This window comes from Ischnura elegans, chromosome 7 (genome assembly GCF_921293095.1).
Source record: "Ischnura elegans chromosome 7, ioIscEleg1.1, whole genome shotgun sequence".
Classification (NCBI taxonomy): Eukaryota; Metazoa; Arthropoda; class Insecta; order Odonata; family Coenagrionidae; genus Ischnura; species Ischnura elegans.
Window position 1 is genome coordinate 35,318,240 of NC_060252.1, and position 22,704 is coordinate 35,340,943.

Sequence of the window (22,704 nt, forward strand, 5' to 3'; positions counted from 1 at the left end):
TACGGGAAAATGACTAAAAGCAGTATTTAGTGCTACAAATAATAGTAGGACGAGGTTAGCTTAACCCATAAGCGTCTTGAGATGTCAAATAGCACCCAATATGTATTACTTTTTCATACCTTGTTACATTCAGCAAACTCGAGGAGGACTACAAGAATACATCAAATACCTTCTCTGGAACAACAGGGTCAGTCAAACGCCGCAGACCTTTTTCAGCGGTAGTAGTGGACAATCGCCTGACGTATTTTGACAGTTTATGTAAATTCTTGCAACTGTTATCGTGTTTACGCGTTTCATTGTGAATATGCGTCGGCCTCGGTGGTGGCGGGGTAACGTCGCCTCGCCTGCCAAACGAAAGGTCGCGGGTTCGAGTCCCGCCTGAGTAGGTTTCCCTTGTCCAGGGCAGGGTGTTCGTGTACGTTTACTTGTTGAATTTGTTGAATAACCCGATGTAAAATGTCCAATATGAGCTGTATTCGGTAGTTTGAGTATAAAATGAAATTAAAATAAAATATCTATTGCGTAAAAGGTGTTTTTTTAATAAAGAAATTACGGTTGTTCCCCTATTGCACTTACATGTGGCTTTGCAGTTCCTCGAAAACTTATACCATCCTGTGTAATACACTGTAGGTTGCATTATCTATTTCATCAGTTTAACTCTTTCAAACATGCCCACAATAAGTCTTGTTTAACACAGCACAATCAAATAATCCCATGTTTTGCATGAGTAATACCTTCTAAACCGGCTTCAGCCGGCAACCTTTCACCCATTGATCCACAACGCCACCGAGTCAGAAACTCATTAACTATGGCTTAAAAATCGGCTATACTAAGTACTTAACAAGCAAATTAAAGTTTTTCCATTTTATATACATGATTGTCGGACGCAGATAAAATTTCATGTCATCAGATGGCGTCATGTTTTTAAGATACTTGAGACGAGTTCGGACAGGGTGCTAAAAATAAAAATGACTAACCAAAAACCTTAATTTTGACGTTTTTTTTTATTATGTTGATCAAGGGATAAAAAATCCACATTATAAAACATCCAAGTAAAATAAAACGGAGATTTGTTTATTTCAATGAAATATATTGATTGTTAGTGTACGTCTATGTTGAATGCGAAGGCATAAAATTTGGAGTCTTAAAGTCTGGAGCCTAAGAATATAATGTGTGTGAATTTAACGAAAGATTACAATGTCCGCTCATCTGGTGATAAGAAAAAAATTGTAGTGCTGGTTCATTTTGAGGAAATTCATCAATAATACTATTCTTCTAAATTTTGCTGAGCTAAATCTTTTCATAACTTACCCATGTTTTAATATTAAACTAAATCTTAAATTCAAACCATGGACTCTTCTCACTCATTCTGGGGTAACGGTAGAAGTAATTATTGTGGCTTGTCACTCCTTTGATTGTTACACTTAACCCTTTAACGTTTGTTGCCCGCATGTAACATTTTCACTATCGCCTCCCATTGTCATCCACTTCCATACTACCCTAGATCACCCTTAATTAGTATTCTTGTATCCTATGTCTTGCGACCATTTTTTGCGATCATTCACCAATAGATAAGAATTTGGCAAGGTTTAGGATTTTTTTAATTCCAGCCCACCATGCGTAAAGAAAGTAAAATTAAAGACTTTGGTAAAATGACTCATCCTATGAAGAAACTAAAATGGTTTCTATCATTGTATCCAGTGACGTGATGGCAAAATTAGCAGTGCCGGAACGGACTTTCCTTAACTTTCTTTAGAAGTGAAGTATTACTCTGCGCATTTTTTATTACGAGTTATTATTTACATGTTTTTTTCTTTGGCAACGAATTTATACACTTGAAGTTTTGAGGGAAAAAAAATTGATAAACGTGTTATTTAACTATAATGTATTGTGTGTATCAGTGCCGGAACGCAGTTCCGGCGCGTTTCGGCAACATGACACCGCTGATGGTATCTGAAATTCTGAAACACATCAACCCTACAAGAGCAACACGAATCAAAAACTGCCTCAATGTTCACTGTGTGAAAGCAAAATTTCAAATAGCTGTCAGCGACTCATCCCATGAAGATTTCACCATGGTTTCCATCATTGTATTTGAAATCATGAAAAAAACGGGTGCAGAACGGATCAAAAATCTTTTCCACGTTCGGTCAATGATAGCCGAATTTTCAGCTTGGTCTCTGTTAGCTGTTGAATGTTTACAGCAAATATATCACTGGGTGATGGCTATCCGTACACCCTGGGTGCATTTTCTACTGTTTATGATTACATTTTGCAGCGATGATTCGACTTACTTTTATTATAAACAAGCGAGGAACGCGCACTTCGCCGCCGTCTGCATCCAGCCCGAAGGAAGACAGCAAATTAAAAATATCATAAAAGCGAGCGCAGTTCCGACACACAAAGGGAATGAAGTGAACCTATGGAGAACAGTTGAAGGCATTGGCCGCGAGGCGAATAAGTGTTGCCGACATCCCGACTTTTCTCCCTTTTAATCGCAATCCTACTTCCATGATATTTCATTCCAAAATTTCTCTCGAAATAGTACTGAAAAAGCGGTACCATCGAGAATTTCATTGGCTAAATTCAAAGACATGAACATAGTACCAACGAGCAGGTAAATTCATTGAAATAGCACCAATGCCTCCAACCCAAAGGTGACATCAACAAATGGTCCAGTCTTTATACTTACCCGACTATCGGAAACTTTATAGCACTTATCTCCTTATTTTTCAGAGTCATTTCAAAATTCCCAGCCACGTCTTATCACTATTCATAAGCATGAAAGTATGAGAAAGAATATTTATTAAAATACGTCACACCAATGTCTTGATTTTAACAACCCAAGGTGATTTAAGCACATGGCGTACCCTTTTTTAAAAGTTGCCTGGATATCGGAAAATCCGTTACATTCAGCCGCCGCCGCATAGTTTTACGTCACAAAAAGTAAGCATAAAATCGTCAAGCATTTTTCTAAAAGTCATGTTTTCACGGGTGTAACACAAGATGAAAAATTAAGTTCCCGTTTTTCAAAATGCATTAAATGCAGCATTACAAAGAGAGAGTTTTATATGGTGGTGAGGGATGTTGAAGATTTATATAAAAGCGTAGCATGCTTGAATATTTTTTTCTGTAATCAGAGGGAAATTAAGTTTGCATGCACAAAAGTAAATCTTCTGAAGGTGGACACACATTCTACAGAATGTTTCAACTGTAGCTGCACCTCACTACTTATGTTAAAATAGAATAAGATGTCTCTCATAAGTTAGCATTTACGCTCTTATTCTGGAGATCGATTAATAATTACTGAAAATGGCACCAAGCTCTACAACAATTAACTACGTTACTCCGTATGAAATAATTCTATTACGTACATATTTTACATGCACTGTGAAATTTTGTTGAGTAGAAAATCCAGCATAAAGATAAGAAAATAACTGAGTAAAATAATAATAAAAGTATTTTTAATGAACGGAGAACGGGCGAAATACACTTATCCTATTGTTGACACCAAAAACTATAAGGCGTTTAAACCGATAATATACTTCAATATATCATTAAAATCGGCTAATTATGAAATTATCGCCATCTTGGACGTCATCATGAGTATTCCCTCTCTGATCAAATATTTGAACAGTTATACTCACATTCAGCTGCTGAAATACCTTATACCACCTATTAGAAAGTAAAATTACTAGAAAATGTTCACAAACAATAGATATACTGGAATACTGGACTTTTTACAATATATTTATCAGTGTTTTTATTAAATTGCCGGTAACTTATAATTAAATTGTGTAATAATAATAAAAAAACTATGAGAATGATATTAAAATAGATCTTTAAAATTAATTTGAAATCCACATTTTTATTTTGTACTAACAAGTAAGGAAATAAAATTTGAAAGATAAAAAAACACACTTTTCTAAAATACCCTCAATAGTAAAACAATAATATTTTCATCACTCGCGTAAACTGAGAAAAAAAAACGTGGGCGCTAATCCTTACTCACCTACCAGAAGTAACTCTTCTACACTGATTTGTTATAAATGGAATCAGCAGTTTTGGAAAAAGCGAGTTTTTTTACCTATTTTTATCCATTTATTTATTGGTTCTTATCTTGGTCTCATGTATGCCTAAATATTACTAACGCCATGCTTACGGAACACGAATTTACTTCGATCGAATGAATGCGAAACAACTATTTACATTTCAACCAGCTTTTACTTGCCTTTTTGCTTTTGCTTTTAAGTTGTCTTGGATATTACACTATTACTTATACCACTGCTTTTTTACATAACGTGCCCCGAGTTTCGATGAGTTATCATCATTTTCAAGCGTAAATTATGATGTATATATTTCATTATTGTTACCTAGCCGCCTAACGTAGGGAGAGATGAATTTTAAAACGGACACCAGAACAGGGGAAAAGGATGGGTAAATATATTATTCGTTTATCAGAGTGCTGCCCTGACTTTCGATAATTTTTAAAATTTAAAACCGCTCTCTCTAAGTCCAATTCACGGCGGTCGTTGCATAATTTAAAAAAATTAATTTCAAAATCGCTCCTATGGCAGTTGCATATTAGGTGCTCAGCAAAATTACTTTTACCAACTTAGTAATTTTTGTAAGCACTTAAATGTTCTTTCTTCTTGACTTCGTAGCATCTTCCTGTCCGCCTCACGTAGACACCACGTCACTTGCTTGTTACATGAAATGCTTTTGGCATCACGTTTATTCCGGCATCTGTCCTAGACCATCGTCCCCATCTTCGCAGCAAACCAATCATGCGGGGAAAGCCTAAAGGCTATGGCCGGAAGAGCCCTCTTTCCCCAGGATGAGCTTCCCCACCCGCCCTATTCACTCGACACACGTTATCTCCCCCATCCATCCCAAATGAATGTGAACCGCCCATTCATTTTCATTCAACCCTCTCTCCCCTCCCACTCTCTGCATTCAGAATGAATGGGGAAGCACGCGAAGGGAACAGACGGCGCAAAGCATGGCGGGAAGGTGGAGCCGTTGAACACTCGCGCCTCTGGTGCGTGGGGAGTACCCTCGTGGCCCTAGGGGCGGATTAAGGCTATCGTCTGAGGGAAGGGGCGTTGGTTCATTACTTACCGCTGCGCCATGCCGCTATGCAATTCCTCGCCACGATATTGCGTCTTGCAATGACATCTGTTATACGTAGGCCGCTTTATTTTCTTAAATGTAATAATAGACGTTTAACACCATAATTTACTTCAGTAAATTATTGATTAAAGCGTCATCTTGTACGTAATCTTGAATATTTAACTTCCGGTCGTAAATTCAAGGTGGTAATAGCAATTATCGTATTCAGCAGCTATAGTAACCAGGTTCACCTTATTAAAGACACGAGAGAAAATGGTTTTCTGTATGGATACGCTCAGGTATCGGCAAAAAATATTTTGGATGATGTAAGAGAGTAAGTCAATTATGATACGCAATGTAGTTAAGGTATAAAATTTTATGTATAAAATACTGTGATCCTACCTACGAATTTCACCAAATTCGTGGAAAATTCGTCGCTAGTAACCGTTGCTAATTTGCAGACGATGTGCTACTTCGTTAATAGTTACTCGTCTGTCTAAGATGATCATTTGACGTGAACGCTCTTTTTGTTTGTGTTGTTTCTCCATTTTAGGCGGTAAGTGTTTTATATTAAATCTACATGCTACCCTGCAAGCCACATAAAAGGCGTGTGGCAGGGGGTGTTAGGAATCCAGACATTTGCACAGAAAAAGGAAATGCTCTAACGAAATTACGACTGGCATTTATTTAAGCCCTTTATAGTTCGGGGGAAAAATGAATTCCCACATGTATCCGTTCGACAAAATATTTCTAATATTTCTTTTAGTTTATTGCTTCTATCGGACCTGGATAGATAGTGGGGCTCTAATATTGTGCTCTCCGTGTCGCTCTTAAAGATATCCATTCTCAATTGTTCAAACAATCTAGGGCCATCGCGCAGCCTCTGAGTCTCCAGCGGCTCCCAGCCTAATTCCCTTAACATCTGGGTCGTTAAATTATGTGTTAAATTATGCAATAAAAAATTTAATGTTGTCATCATTTGCGGTGGTAAACGGTTTTCCGGTTCCTTCATCGTGCTCAGCACTTGTGCGACCATCTTGGAATTTTCCTATCCATTCGTAGAAACTCCGTTGTAGCAAAACACTGTTCCTATACTTTCCAGAAAGTCTTCGATGTATTTCGGCCCCTGATACGCCTTCCGACCACAAAAAAGAAACGGATCACTGAACGTAGCTCTTCTTTGGTGCAAATAAAAAGCAGGGCAGCCATGGTTAACAGCACGATAGTGATAATGAAAGTAACCTAGCATCGTGAAACTTGATAATACATGACAACAAATAAAAAAGCATGCTCCTTCAAAACGAAACGACAGTGCTACCAAAATAAACAAAGACTTATCAAAATTGAGGATAATAATTGACCTTCTCTCGTATTTTTCACCTGCTCTCCATGATTGTAATTTTATGCCTTTCTCACAACTCTTCAATCCGATTATCTTTAGTAGTGGATCCGTAGTGATACACTCCATATATTGCTTCTATCGGACCTGGATAGATAGTGGGGCTCTAATAGTATGCTCTCCGTGTGTATTTGGGTATTGGTCCGAGAATTTTTTCAAATTGCACCTCAAGAAAGAGAGGAGGGGGAGGTAAGAGGAGCTACAGGGATTATAATCCAGATGATGCCTACATTATAGGGACAGGGACGGAAGAGTAATGGAATTATCGCGCGCCGTAATTTGAGACGACGTGAGGAACCATTAGCGAAGCCTGTTTTGATGTTCCTAGGAAGAGGGAATATCAACCCATTAGAGGGATTATCTAGAAGATTTCCTCTAAATGAGCAGTAGCCGCGAATATTCCTGCAGTTGATTTTTACTAAAACTCTGAGTCATGAGGAACGAAAATGAATATTCTTCGCTCCAGGAGCCGTTCAATCTGATTCCCCAGTCAAAACATGAATGTTAAGAATACATGCTAGTTAAGAGAACGCGGTTTTTGTGTTGCACCGTATTCGGCTTGGCGTTTAACTCCATTTGCCTTTTTTTTACGTAGTTTCATCACTTTGATTTGTTATGAAATGGATTTATTTCATGTAGGCATTTCAAAAAAATGAAAATTTTGTCTTTTTTGTAGGTTTGATGTGCCTACTAACTGAATAATTATTAATAAAATTGAACGTTGCAATATTTCCTCTGAGTTTGGTTTTGAAACTAAGCGTTTCGTTGTTACTAGCAACAGTCAAAATGAAACTCAGTGGAAATATTGCAATGTCCAATTTAACTAATATTCAAAACTTCCACCACATCGTGCCTCACATCATACAAGATATGAATAATTATTGTTTTTGTCCTCATAGAATTTTCCAGAAAAAAAAATATTTTTCCATCTATCTATCTCAGTAAAAAAATCATGCATCACCTCCAGCGTGCTCTGAATCAAATTTACTTCCCCAAATATGTTTTACTTGTAGTAGATGTGGCCCAATCCAATGCCACGGCGCTAAGCATGCGTTTTAGCCGCAGGGAGTCTTATGCTGTAATCGCCACTCGCTTGCTTTTTTGTTTGTTGGGCGCCCTTGTGGGCGAGGGTGTGATTGTTTAAAGTCATTGTATTCGTGGTTGCTGGCCGTGAAAATTGGGAGTTGTGAATGTGTCGTCGCGTAGGAAGGGTCTCGGGCCGACGCTGCTTGAGGAAGCCATCGACGGGAGCCAGGCATTCAGTTGAGTGGTGATTCGAACGGTGTGGGACTCCCGGCGCATATACAAAATACAGTCCACTGTTAATACTGTCGTATCGCGCGCACAGCCTATATAATTCGATGGCTAAGTTCTAACAACATGAATCTTGGTCGTTTTGAGACAGGTAGGGGAAAGTGGGGCAAAACCGACCGGTTAACCTTTTTTTCATTTAAAACTTGATCATTCTGTTGCTGATGTTCTTTTAAATATGGTTCACTGTAACATTTATACATATATAGTGTAGAATATTAATGTAAATGCATTTTATTATAGTGATTACATATATCTTAAACTACGGTAAGTTACGACATTTGAAAAATAAAATTCAAGAAAAAAACAACTCTGTTTGCAAATGTATGCTTCTTTTTCAGTCTTATGAATTTTTGTGTTTTTAATTTCAGTGTACAATGAAAAATATAAATAGTTTCTTTTGCTCTCCTGAAAAGTTGCCATTTTTGGGATGCGTGTTGTTAGAACTTAGTCATCGATATGTTTATACGGTGCCCTTGTATGCATGGATGTGTCCCCATGTAATGACAAAACGCTAAGTTAGCTAGCTACTTTCATTTAAAGAAACAGTTAAGAGAAATTAAGTACTACGTAATGCCCACTGTTTAATTATGTATGGGCCTATATTTCCAATAGGTGGTCGAGGGAGGTTTCAGATGAAATATGTAGGAGGAAGGGCCTGAACGGATCAAGTAAAAAATCCCACACTTGGCTTCGTAGGGTGTATCGGTCGGTGCCGTGCCATGCCGCGAATTGCTTCCATTCGGTCGTGATTTCTGTTTCGGAGAGGGGAAAGAGGGTTATCAGTCGGACCCGGCGCCATCACGCCATTGATTCCCATTGCCTCGCGATGTTCTCCGTGACTCTCAAGGGCTGCACGTCACGCTCCCACGCAAGCCAAAGTATAACGAGGGCACGCGATGCCATTTCATTCACAATTCCAGCTCGATATTCCAAAAAAAATTGATTTTAATAAGGATTCACCGAGAAATCGAGTGAATACTATAACCCCGAATATTTCACAGCACGCTTAAGTTAATTCCAACCGATTCAGGTGTGATCCAGTGGAAGTTCGACATATTAAGATTAAAGGTAGTTGCAATTTTCCATAATTATTTAAACCGTACGACACGCTTTGGCTCACAGGGCCATCATCTACTACAAGATCAAAAAGCCTAAGATCTCTTGTACCAGATGATTGCTCTATGAACAGAAACGCGTTGTACGTATTAAATGAATGTGGAAAAGTGCCATTGCCTTTTATTTCATCGTACTCAAATTATGTCAGGATATCGACTGCCGGTAAAATTAATTTGGTCTTCTATCAAACATAATTTCTGAAATGACGTTTGTATCCGTTTTTTATTTATTCTCTCATGGGAATGCTTGCCTGAGCATTGCCTGAGCCTAAGACAAATGCTGATTAAGGGTGGGTTGCAAGCTATTCGAAGGAGGCGGCTGGCAGTTTAAGTCCTTTATGTCACACGGAAGTAAGAGAAACTAGGCGAAGGCAGTAGTCTGCTTCTCCTTAAGAAAGGTACGTACCCCACATGTTTTTAAATGTGTGCTCTCGTGATGCTGTGTCAAAGCGTTAAGTCAATAAGCTACTTTGATAGAAAGAGCCGATTAAATGTACTTTACCTTGCTTACTTCTTTTTGTATTTGCTAATGTTTCCAATAGGTAGTCGAGGAGAGGAAATTTTTCGATGAATTGCGAAGGAGACAAAGGTTCAAAATGGATCAAATGGTGTGATTGGATTGGAATTGGATTCTAATTACAGGGATAGATGGAGGAATTTAAGGTGAATAGTGGAGAAGAGGAAATAGAATAGAGTGAGCAGATTATGTGAAAGTGGATAGGTTTCATTTTGAAATGAATAGGGAATCCCAATTTGGAAGAGAGCCAGGCCGGGGTAATACTCCAGATAAATCTAGCTAAACCAGTAAATTACTTGAGTTTACCTTGTGTTTCCAATGACTGAAGAGTTATCATTGAAAAGGTGAAATAGGTGCCTGTGGATGGGATACAAATTTGAAACTATTAAGGATTTTATGTTTTCAAGTGTCTTCAATAAAATGCTCATTTTTATTCCTTTAAAGCACATTTATGCCGGGTAAGAAATGGGAACTAAATAATTAATATCAATAATAATCTAATAAATAGCAAAAAGTCAATTCTGAACAGCCTCACAAAACCAGTGTTCTATGAGTAACGAACGAAATAGGTTGAGATTGATAAGAGCAACCAGGTAAAAAAAGGAGCAACAGATATTCGGGCATTTGCTAGTTAGGCAATCTATCAAATCCAAAGTCTCCCGGAAAATAGTTCCACACCGCTCTATGAAAATCCTCCAAAATTATTATCTAGGCAGAACAACATACGTTTTCCCGCTGTTGTTCGTATATCTGCCCGAATGTAGGCTTTGAATAAATAACAAGAGGTATTTCTCATAAAATAATATTTGGACGAACAATGGAATTACGTAGGTCACATATGGCAAGAGGAATGATACACAGTTCGAGGTAAAACAAAGGCTGCCTGATATGAGCAATGAAAATATTCTTATAACCTGGAAAGTTCAGTCAACACAGGAAGATGCATAGCTTTGAATGATTTTGCAGGTCTTGATTTAATCGAATTAAAAAATGATCTAGTCTTCTCCAGGATATGAGAGGCAACAAAGGTATCGCATAGAATATTGTGTGAAATAATAAAATATCCTCACAAAATTTGTAAGTTATGTCTTCAAAATTAATTAGGGGCGTTGAATTTTGTTACGCGGTTGGGTGGGCTATACTGGTGGCCCCGATTCAGTTTTTTTATAAAAAAATTAAAAATAATAAATTTGGACTATTCTTATTGTTTAGTGAGCTTTTCGCGTCTAGGGAACGTATTTATAATTAACAGTGGGACAAATTACAAAACTACGGAAAAATCGTGAAATATTTATGAGCATCGAGAACACTGGGCCACGTGCGGAGCATACTCACGCCCGCTTCCTTCTGCATGCTACTATCTTTAATTAATGCTAGCCAAATAGTTGAAAACTCAAGAGCAGATGTGACATGAACTTCACAAAGCTCAGATTTGATTTCTTGCGGCGTTAACCCTTTAAAAAATAAGAGTTTGATCGCCGCACGTAACACTTTTATCAATTTGTAAAAACAAATGAAAGTTGTTCTCAACAATCGGCAACAACAATGAAACTATGACATAGATACGACTGAAACTCGAATAGCTGATTAATCAAGAGTTTTGCTTACTGGGAAAATAAATTTTCGATGATAATAGGGAAATATCTTGGAAATCCTGAGCCCTTATTGAACGACCCTCGTAAAAAAACTATTAAGTAACAGTTTCGAGGACTTAATAATGTGCATCTACTGAAAATCACGTGTACATAAGGCCATCATGTGAAAAACGTCACACGAATGAAACACATTATGGGCCATCCTTGTGTTCCACGCGACCACTGAAGGATTGAATTTAATTCTCCATAAATCATAAACTTCATTACCAATTATTTTGAAGAACGTGTAACCACTAATCAGCTATGCCCACATAGATAGCTGCTTGGAGAAGTTAAAAAAATTAACTGTAAAATACAACCGATGGGATACGCACAATGGCTCATTATATATTATAGGACCTTATATCATCATATCACTCCTGCAAGTCACCTACAGATATGTTTGGCATGGGGTGTAGGGGTTAGCCGTCAGCAACATGTGCCGGCGGATTAAAGTTTGTTTCCACGGATATTCACTACGCAGCAAGTACGCTACCTATCTCAAATAAGCTATAGGATTGATGTATATCCTATTTATGAAGGAATACATTAGTAAGTAAGCTACATTACCAGTCAACTAACCTATTTCTTTGTCCCAAAACACTCGTAATGGTCTATTATCGATCGCGGAGAAAAACGACATTCTAAATTTATCCGTTCTAAAGTCTACCTCCCTTACATTATTTTTATGATCTGATCTACCGTAGCATGTTTGCGTTCGTAAGATGTAACCAACGATGGAAAATAAACTGCTCCTGAGTGTAAACTGTGTGTGTGTGTAGAGTGATAGTTTTTGGAAGATTAAGTACAGTAAAACTTAAGGTTAAGAGCGACAATATCCGTTAGTTAAACAGCAAACAATTTTGAGAAATATCCTTAAAAAAAATAAGCTTTTCATGGACCAACGTTGATTTTAAAAGTCATTTTATATCCTTAAAAATGTCTCCCCTCAATTTCTTGCAATTGGAGTTTTGAGAATTCACCACTGCTCGAGACATTTATAGCTTGGCAATGAAATAAAATTATGAGAACCAACGGATTTGACTGGAAAAATATCTTGCTAAACTACAAACACGCGAAGGTTATCAAAAAAACACATCAAAAACACTTTATGCGTTAAAAAAATAAGCAGCTGGCAAATTCCCTTCAACCTACAACTTGTTGCTTGCGGAAAGAAGACACGAAGGGCAGTCATCCGTCGGCGAGGGCGAGCGAAGGGTTTATACATTCGTCTCTTTTGATTTATCAAATAAAGGCTGAAACTCAACGGAATACCATTGATAAGATTAACGGGATTTATTGCATTTTTTCAGGCGTGACTGCGTGAAATTTACGTATCATTATGGAACAATAAAAAGAACCTTCTCTCCACATATTTTCACTGAAAAACTCCATTGCGACATCGCTTTCCAAGAGGAACTGCATCAGACTTAAAGCAAAGCTACGATATTATTAATATTTCATATAAATGAACATGAACCTGATTTTTAATGTAGGTTTATTGATTTATTTAAGTGTTTAAGTCATTTTTTCACATACAGCCGTAACGCCAAATCATAGAGAAAAGTTTTAACTATAACATAAATTAGGCACAATACAATAGAAATATAAAAAGTAACAAAGAATTAACCAGTAGAGAAATGAATACATTCAATTGGTAGGTAGATGGGATAAAGCTTGTGCGGTAAATTTATTGCATGACAAGTAAGAAGGATGAATGGAAGGAGGGAGCGGATTTGGAAGGGAGGAGAGGACATATGAAAGTGAGCACACAATATTCTTCTCCTCAATTCAAAGGAAGAAAGGATTGTAAAGGAAGAATGCGATATCTTCATACTGGTATACTTAGCATACCTCCTGCAGCTCAGTGATACTTTTCTCGTCTACTTCCTATACCTTCCTCTATAATGGATTAAAAAATGCATAATATTCATAGAATCGTAAATTTATTTGAAAACCAATCAGCTTGTTCAAAGTATTGCAGTTAAAAGTAGCAAAGCTGAGAAATCACTGACTAAGGCTGCGATAGTAAGTACCTCAGAAAACAAATTTGAACACAAATATTACGAAGTAGGACTCATCATTCGCTCTCTTAATATGTTTTCACCCAATGAGCTTTGAAATGGGCTAAGAAGTCTCTTATGGCATCGCCGACGGAAGGAGTGATACATATTTCTCTATGGAACAAGTTTTGATTGGGCCTGAATACCGAAGTTTTCAAATCCTCATGATGAGATCTATCAACTTCATAACTTACCAATGCCATTACTGACGATTTCAAATAGAATACTGTATTTACTTTCAACAAATTGATCGTGCTTAAAATAAACACAAAGAAAACCAAGATGCAACACGAGAGAAGAAGTCAAGGCCAACATTAAAATAGGGAAGCAAAAATTGGGATTGAATTCTGTTATTTGGGAAGCCGGATAACTGGCGACGGGAGATGCGAGAAAGAATTATCAGCAGAATAGCTCAAGCAAAGAGATCATTCCACCAAAAGAGATACCCTCTTCGACCGAGTTAGTAATGAGAAAGTCCTACGAAGAGTTGGAGAAAAGTGGATTTTCATGAAAACCTTAATAAGGAGACGAAACAACCCTATAGGCCACATCGTAAGGCTTGACGGTCTGATGAAGACAATCGTCGAGGGACAAGTGGATGCTAAGAACGGAAAGGAAGACCTCGACCAAAGTACATCAGAACAACAGTGGTGTCATTGTGCCAGGACGCGTTAACAAAAGACACAATAGTCAAATAACAATTCTATCAATTTAGTTGCTTCAAAATTTCTAATATATACATTCGTAACCAAAACAAAAAAAATGTAATAAAATTTAAATCATAACTTGTAATAAAAAAACACACCGTGTAATATTTCACTTCTATAAAAAAGTTAAGAAAAGTGCGTTCTGAGACTGCTAATGTTGCCAATACGTCACTGTGGAACAGGTAAAGAAGGATGTGAAAGAGAAGAAATATGTAGGCATGAAAAGATGAGTTGATTGGAGATTAAGTGGAGAGTTTCGTCAAACCAATATAATGATTGTTGACCTGTGATGATGATGACATTGAAAGTCATCACCTCAAATATCTAAGCGGTATGCATAAATTCAGCTTCAACAGGACGGACTGGGGCTTCTTCTTGTGGAGTCTCCATTAGCGTGACGCTCGTTACTAGCTTATAGCCAGCCCGTGGTAAATGCTTAAATTTGAGGTAGGTGTCAGAGTCATCAATCGCCCCCACAAAGGGCTGTAATATTCTAATCAGTATTTACTAAGTTTTTAATATTGATATAAAAATACAAAGGAATGCTGCGCGGTTCGTCAAAACTGCTACGGGCGATCAGATAGCGTTACCCAGATGTTAAGCTCATTAGGCTGGAAGCCGCTCCAGACTCGGAGGCTGCGCGCTTGACTTACAATTAGATTGCTTGAACAATTGAGAAAAGATATCTTTAGGAGCGGTACGGAGAGCATAATATTAGAGCCCCACTATATTTCCACGTCCAAGATAAGAAATAAGGGAGATGATTTGCCTAACGGATAGATATGGGAATTCGTTTTCCCCCGAACTATACAGGACTTTAATAAATGCTAATCGTAATATCCCATTTCCTTTTCATGTGTAAACGGCTGTGTGTGTCCTAACACTCCCTGTCACAGGCCTTTTAGGCGGCTTGCGGGGTAGAATGTAGATGTAGTACAATACATAATGCTTTGAAGTTGATAATGAGCTTTTCATCAATCGGAGAACTAAGCGTGGCCGCTGGTTAGGTTTATCAAAGAGCCTGATAGGTGAGTTAAGGAATGGCACTCGGTATTAATATGCACCTACTCTTATCCTCTGTGTGAAGAAAACTTTATTTTTTTACTTTTCAATTTATTTTATACGTTTTTTTTACGTGAACGGTGCTTCGTTTAAGTTTTTATATTTTATTTTCGTTCGCCACTTTTTAATTGTGTAATTGTGTAAAAGGAAATTTCTGGAATAAATAAAACTTAAATAAATGATAATCGTAATTTCGCATTCCCTTTTTATGTATAAACGGCCAGTGTCTTGACACCCCCTGCCACACGGCTTTTAGGCGGCTTACGGGGTAGTGTGTAGATGTATATGGATACTGTTATTGTCTTCATTATTTTCAATGGTAAAAAAATGAAGTCAATAAAGCATTAAAAACCAATTTTAAATCGCATCCGGTTGAAGGATTTTTGGGTGATGTTATTTGACAGAACAGGAGACCCTTGATAGTGTCTCCTTCCGGGTTCATCCCCCCCTGCCCCAATTTTAATCATATTTCCGCCACCGCGTGGTAAAACAACGCGAGTACGCTAGAGGTCCTAGATGCCACGCTAAGCAAATGATTGCTGAAAAGATGATCGCGTGAAGTTAGCTTTAAATGAACTTCGTCTCGCCTTCACCACGCCACGCCGCACGGAATTATTGGATCGGTTTCGGGACGCCTCGCCGCGCCCTATTGTTCCCACGGTCTCAAACGGCCCGCACCGATAAGGACACCGCCCTACGGATAGCGAGATGCAATCACTCCACGCTCCGACATCGCCGACATCGCGATTCGAATGCAATGAGTTCCCGGGCGGGAGAGAATACCACATTGGTATTCCGCGATTTTTGGGAGCAGAGCGTCGCTCGGGGGTTCAGACACAACGGATGCAATGGGGTCGTTCATTCAGACGCGAAATCGTGATTCCTTCACGAAATACGATAGCTGGAAGAGATATGCGAGTTAATGTCGGTTTATGTAAAATAAAAAATGATTAAAAAACAAACTTTTTCTAAAAATAATATGAAATGCCCTCAAAAGTAAAGTAATAATCTTTTTATCACTCGGAGATTACAGCTTGGGTGCTGGTTATGCTTTTTATAAATGATTGTAGAAGATCCTGATAAGTTAGAAACGATTGACACGCAGCATTAATATATAAGCTTAATTATCTCCCACGATTAATATTCCGAGTGATGAAAGGACAATTTTTTAATTTCTTGTGTATTTTAGACTCATTTTGGAAAAAGTCTATTTTTTTAGCAATTCTTCAATTTATTTTTTTCTCAATACCAATTGAAGGATTTTTGGGTGATGTTATTTAACCCTCATATGGATTTACAAAATTAGTTACGTCGTTGGATTCTCGGCGCCGCAGCGGCGCCGCGTCATTTTTTGCTATTATCTTTCAAAGTTAGCCTGAATTTACAAGTTTTTTGATTGATAATGGTAAATACATCTATTATCTTTATTTCTTACCGTGTTTTGCTAGATTTAAACCCTTATTGTTGAAGTAATAACAAAAAAAATTGAACGCTGCATTCTTTTCCATTTCTTGCCGTAATGCTCTTTATTTCAGTTCCCTTTGTATGTTATTTTTGAGTGATAGTTTTAATTTCGTGAGTAATTGTTGTTTGAAATATTTTTCTGATATGCAGAGCTCGGCAAACTCCGCTTTTTAATGTTTATATTGTTTATAATTTTATGTATCTAAATGCTAAAAATGATGACCAAATAAAATTCGTTTATGCCCATTTGACATAATTTTGCTTCAATGCGTCCACCCATATGTTATATCTTTGCAGTGTATATAGAAGGATAAGTTATTAAACGTTAATAATGGAACAGATGTAGGTTAAGTGTGAAGAGACGAGTGTAACTTTCGTGATTTTTACAAGATTCTGGCGATCAAGACAAATCTTACAAATATTCTGGGAGCTTATGTCCTGAAATTAAAAAAATCAAGTCTTATGGCTTTTGAAATATAAATAATATGGGATGATAAGCGGCGTGTCAAAGAACTCAACGCTTCTTTGGAGATGGAGCTAGAAGAGTCGGTACTCTTTTCCTACCACGGAGCCCCATTCCCCCACTGGGGACGTGTAGCCCAAGCGAAAGGTTTCCTTAGATATGGACGGGTAAATGTTTTGCGTGGGAGTGCATAAGATTAGGTTTTACTCCTGGATTGGTGGGAAGTCCAAAAAAAATAAATTCTTAGAAGTATGTGTTATTGGTGGTAGAGGAGAATGAGCAGCTGCCTTTTTTTCGTCCAAATCTGCGTGAGAAACTGATGATAATATGCTCTGGGGTGACAAAAATACCCTCACTTTGGAAGGACTTCCCTTACATTTTCTTTCCGTTTCCTTTCTTAGCGTTTCACTGACCCAAACATTGAGACTCTCCATACTTTCCCACTAAGCTCCCTTATTCGTCATTCACCACCTGCGTACCCCCTCCCACAAAACTTGATTGAACTTCTCACCACCCTAATGACCCACCGAGCTGGACCTTCTTGGAATGAAGGGAGGGCCACCGCGGGGCGTTTTGACAAGGCTTTTGTTCCCTGTCCTTCATGCAGCGTTAGAAGGATGAAGAAAAAGCAAGCTTTTGTATCTAATTGCCTCCTTGCACTCTCAACCTTTTTTGCGATAAGGATTTTCTACTCCTACCTGTCCTAACGATCTGGGTATTCCCCGATCCTTGGCAGTCTACACACTACCGCCCCTTCACCTCAAAACAACCTCCTGGCATTCCTTCTCCTTTCTCCTTCTCACTCATCCCTTTACGTTAGTAACACCCCCAATGCATAAAACATCTGTACATTTCAGTACACATAGAAACGAGATATATATTTACAAATTTTCACCTCATGGTAAATTGTCTTTTCATCTATTCATAATGAAACGATTTTTACCATGTAAAGTCTAAACTCATCGTCAGGAAAGAGAAATTATTTTCTATCACGAAATTAGTTGGGTAGTTATCTTGATTTCACCTCAATGGTAAACTGTCACGTCATCAGTAGCTATATAAACGCCAGCAATTTTGTATAGACTATCGTAGCCGCAAAGGGATTTTTTTCGAATGAAAAGTACAAGACATATAACAATAACTGTGCGATGTGTTCTTCACGGTAGTCGGTGAAACTTCTGAATCTCTTGGTAAGTTACAGTTACTCATTCAGCGAGAAATATTCACACAACGGTGAGGAAGCATTATTCTACGAATTCGGATAATGCATTGTGTTAAATTTTTCTTAGAATTGCTGCTTGGAGTAATTCTAAACAGAGTCACTCTAGTATTTACCCAAAGCTGACTATCACCACGGCAGTAACGTGGACGCGGAGCGGAGAAGGTGCCCAAGCAAAACTAAGTCGGAAGCCATGGAAAAACAACTTTGAATAGCCATGAGTTTCTATGAATAATTCTCGCAAAGAGATGAAGTTTTGTCAGTGAACATTATAACGAAGCAAACGTAATGATTCTTAGCTAAAAGAGAAAGCACAGTTGGTATTGTAATATTTTCCTTTTGTTAAACAATTTCACTTGGTTTATTAGTTAAAAAATTCAATAATAGGATTAAAATAGATTATAGCATTTCATATGAAACATAATTGCTTTGACATTAGCGTTGAAAGTGCAGACCCTGACGTAGCGATGAGGAAATTCTCGGCCCAAGCAAAACTAAGTCGGCGGCCCATGAGAAAACAACTTTGACTAGCCATGAGTTTTTTTGAACAATTCTTGTAAAAAGATGAAGTTTTGTCAATGAACATCATATCGAGGTAAATATTTTGATTCTTAGCTGTAATAGAAAGGAAAATAGGTATGGTAAAATTTTCCTTTTGTTTAACAATTTCATTTTGTTTATAATGTTTAGAAATATAAATAATATGATAATAAATATATTATAGCATTTCATACGAAACATAAATGCTTTGACATTAACATTGGGAGTGCAGTCAATGACGTAGCGGCGAGGAAATACTGAGCGCCGCAGCGGCGCCGAAAATCCAACGACGTAACTTTTTCCATTAGAGGCCAATAAAATGTAAACTATCGACACTATGCTAACAAAATTTTATACGTAGACGAAGAAGGCAGAAAAAATAGACTACTGAAAATTTCAGAATGATCCATTGGAATGGAAAATTTTTACACCACTTTTAAAACCACGAGCGCCGCTAAGGCGCAGAGAATCCATATGAGGGTTAACAAAAGAGGAGACCCTAGATAGTGTCTCCTTCCGGGTTCATCTCCCCCTCCAATTTTAATCCTATTTCCGCCACCGCGTTGTAGTTTTTTACTAATATCTAATTTGAGAAAAGCTTAAATTTGAAGAGCAAAACTTTTGAATGTACTAGGCTTGAACTCGTTTCCTCCGACAACTTTCACAGTCAATACTTCAACAAGAAACCAACGCTACCCATTGAAAAAATTTTAAACTATTTTTTTCGATACGGTAATTTAGTTAATATACTTAAGCACAATGGAATAAAATATCGTATTTTTGATGATTGAATATTGTATTTTCATCTAAAATAAGAAGAGAAGATGTTATAAAAAAGGGGTTCTATTCAACGAATCATCTTCTGTTTAATCTTTTCATGGATGAAAGTAGAGCATATTTAACTTCTATATTGCTCTTCACTCGTATAAATCTTTATTTTCTTTCAAACTCATCTTCTATGAATACAGAGAAATCCATTACATCAAAATTACCGCTTTTTGCACTTCCACTTTCGACGAACCTCAGCTCCATGACTTTGATGCATATTTCCTACGGTCATTCAGTCATCGTAATTTTAAAAGACCTACTCACATTAAAAATATGGATTCAACGCTTGTTCCATATCTTGAGAATATGTTAACTTCCATATTTTTTTCCTTGGTGAAAATATCCAGTTCAATATCCAAAAAATATAGTAATTGTCGGTGAATTCTTCTCAGGTTTTCCACCGGATGAGTATATTTTAGGCAGATGTTTCGATAGCTGCCTCTGGTATCGTCTTCAGGGCATGAGATGTAACAGTGTGACGGATGGATGATGTGATGGACAGCAGATGCCCTGAAGGCGATGGCAGAGGAAGCCATCAAAACTTCGGCCTACAATCAACTCACTCGGTGGAAAACCCGAGACGAATTCACCACCAATTACTATTTTTTTAGAATATAGAATTTATCATAGAAATGTGTCACAAACTTTCAGCCTGATATCTCATAAATATGTCCAATACAACGTTAGTAATCATGACAAACACCTTCTTTTTGCAGCAGCACCGGAGGTGACCAAGGCGGAGCCGGTGATCGAGACTCGACCCCCGGCCTCCGAGGCCCCGGTCGCCCCGTCCACCATCAAGCCCACACCATCGACCCCCTCATCGTCCATTGAAGTGATCGTCTCCACGTCGTCTTCAGAGGCCAAGAAAGAGGAGAAGCCCACCACACCCAAACCACCCCCAACAACCCCCAAACCGCCTCCAACAACCCCCAAGCCCACTCCGCCACCGACCACCCCCAAGGCCAAACCGACTCCACCCCCGACCACCACTCCCAAGCCCACCCCACCCCCGACCACACCCAAACCCAAGGCACCACCCGCACCAAAGAAGGCCTCCGAGTCGGCGCCAGTCATCCTTTCCAGCATCGTGGAGGTGCGGACGAGCGGTGGACCGGCGCCGCCCCTGCCAGGGCCGGCCGAAGAGGCGGACAACCAGGTGGGCGGAGAGTTCTACAACTTCCTCTCAAGACAGCCGTCAGAGATCGTCGAGGAGACCTACAAGGTGGGCACTTTATATTAATCGACTGCAGTGAGCCCGGGAAAATTTTGGTATTGTATCACCAGTGAAGGCGATCAACGGATATGGCTGAAGGAAGAAAGGTAACCAAGGGTAATGACAGACAGACAAACGGCGAATGAGGGTCGCAGTCAAAAGGCCCGCTCCTAAAATCCCTCGCGACAGGAGGCCCGAGACAAAACGTCTGGGACAAAATCCACGCGGCGGCAAAACGCCCGAGACAAAATCCCCGCGGCGATTTTGTCGCCGATTTTGTGGCGATTTTGTTGAGGGGATATTGTCGCCGGGCCTTATGTCCTCAGGGGGTTTTGTCGCCGGGCCTTATATCCTCAGGGGGTTTTGTCAACGAGCCTTAGTTACCTGCTAGCAGCCTGCATCGTAGGGGCGCTCATAGCCTTGCACCAAGGCGGCATCACACGGTGGCAGCGGGAACCATAATGACGTTACTCGGGCTTTTCCCATCATTCCTACTTAGCCGTTGCGTTTTCGCGCGCTTGAAAATTTTCACTTTTTATTTGATCGCGAAAAATAGATATCGTCATTTAAAAATCTAAAAGCGTGAAATACGTACTCCAGGAGTAATAATCCTTCGATTTAGCTAACAAAAAATAATAGGAAACGACGCTATCCCTTAAACTAAGTGTTGAGCAACTTTTTTAACGCGCACATCTCTTATTGTGAAGATACCCGGTATTGAGCCCCCTTCCATTGTATGACTTGATCTACCCAAACGTAAATGTGAATTGCAGCTTTTAATTTGAAACGCATCGCTAATTAACTTTCCCGATTCCTTCACTGCTTAATTTCTGCGGGACCAAGTCAAATGTTTAAAATTTAATCCACTAAAACGACGTTCTTATCATGTTGGAATTGAGTCTCTCCCGTTGATCAGCATTTTATTCAGTGATTTTTACAATTCCTATCATGGTAGGTTCCCCAAAGTACATAATTTTAAACTGACATTATACCCCCTGAAAGTTATAACATAACGCTGTACCCTTGAAGTTCACCCCTTCTTTTAGTTACCTTAATTACACAATATTATTGAGCATAGAATATAAATACAAATAACTTGGGAAATCCATGTTTTCATTCCCAACTTATCAATCAACGATTTGTCTGAAAATATAGCAAAACAATCGTTCACGAAAGCACGCCAATAACTGAGAATATAAAGCCCATTCAGGATATTTGACACGTATATCCAACTGAGTGGATAAAAAGGTCCCTTGACAGATATAGCACCTCGAACGTCCAGAGTCAACGTGCATCATAGCTACCGATGAAGCTTTATCGAAATCGAGTGACAGAGGGAGCATATTGAAAGCGCAGAAAATAAAATATAATGATATTGGAGCCTAGAACTGTCAAAAAAAAACTCGCCCATCCCTCTTGTTTGAGCAGCGCGCGTACTTTATTGATAATCCGAGAGAGGTCAGCACGTCAAATGGAAAGCACTGCCGGGGCATTATGGTCGCCACTTAAAGAGTCGATTCTGGGAGGACGATTCTCAGCTTCCGGAATGCGCGATGGAAAATGGAAATGGACTGCAAACGGAACAATGTCCATCGCGTGTTTGCCATTGGGAGTTAAATGGATTGGAAGGGATTTAATTTTTTTTATGTTCGGGATGATAAAGGCACCCGTCGATTTGACTTTCCCATCTCCTTTCTGCTCGTTGATATTGTCAGATAAAAATATATATCCCAATCAATTGGAATTATGTGAGAACATGCATTGTTAAATCAATCAAAACTAATGTAAGGGACCTGGGGAAGACAGAAAATTACAAACATGAGAATCAACTGCAAACTCAGGATACTGAGTGATGATGACCACGAAGTTGCTCTTTTTCCTTAGGAAGTTTACCACAAAATTCATTAAGTGTAACATCATATTCTTAACAATGTCGTAGATACACTAAAAATATACTTGAAAAGTATCGGGATGCCGAGAGTCTAGAATAGTATACTCGAGATTAGCGGATACCCAAAAAAGACACACGACATTAAGGATTTTAATTCAAT

General features: G+C 38.6%; 1 protein-coding gene across 3 annotated transcripts in view; it reads left to right on the forward strand.

The window, feature by feature from the left end:
* The window catches only part of LOC124162110 (proteoglycan 4), a 673,012-nt gene that overhangs the window by 632,455 nt on the left and 17,853 nt on the right, over nt 1–22,704 (forward strand). For 2 of the 3 annotated variants that reach the window (XM_046538503.1, XM_046538505.1), the window contains exon 6: nt 20,154–20,662. In XM_046538503.1, coding sequence (XP_046394459.1) covers nt 20,154–20,662 — 509 coding nt within the window. The remainder of the gene's footprint in view (nt 1–20,153; nt 20,663–22,704) is intronic. The other variant, XM_046538504.1, reaches the window with a different exon arrangement.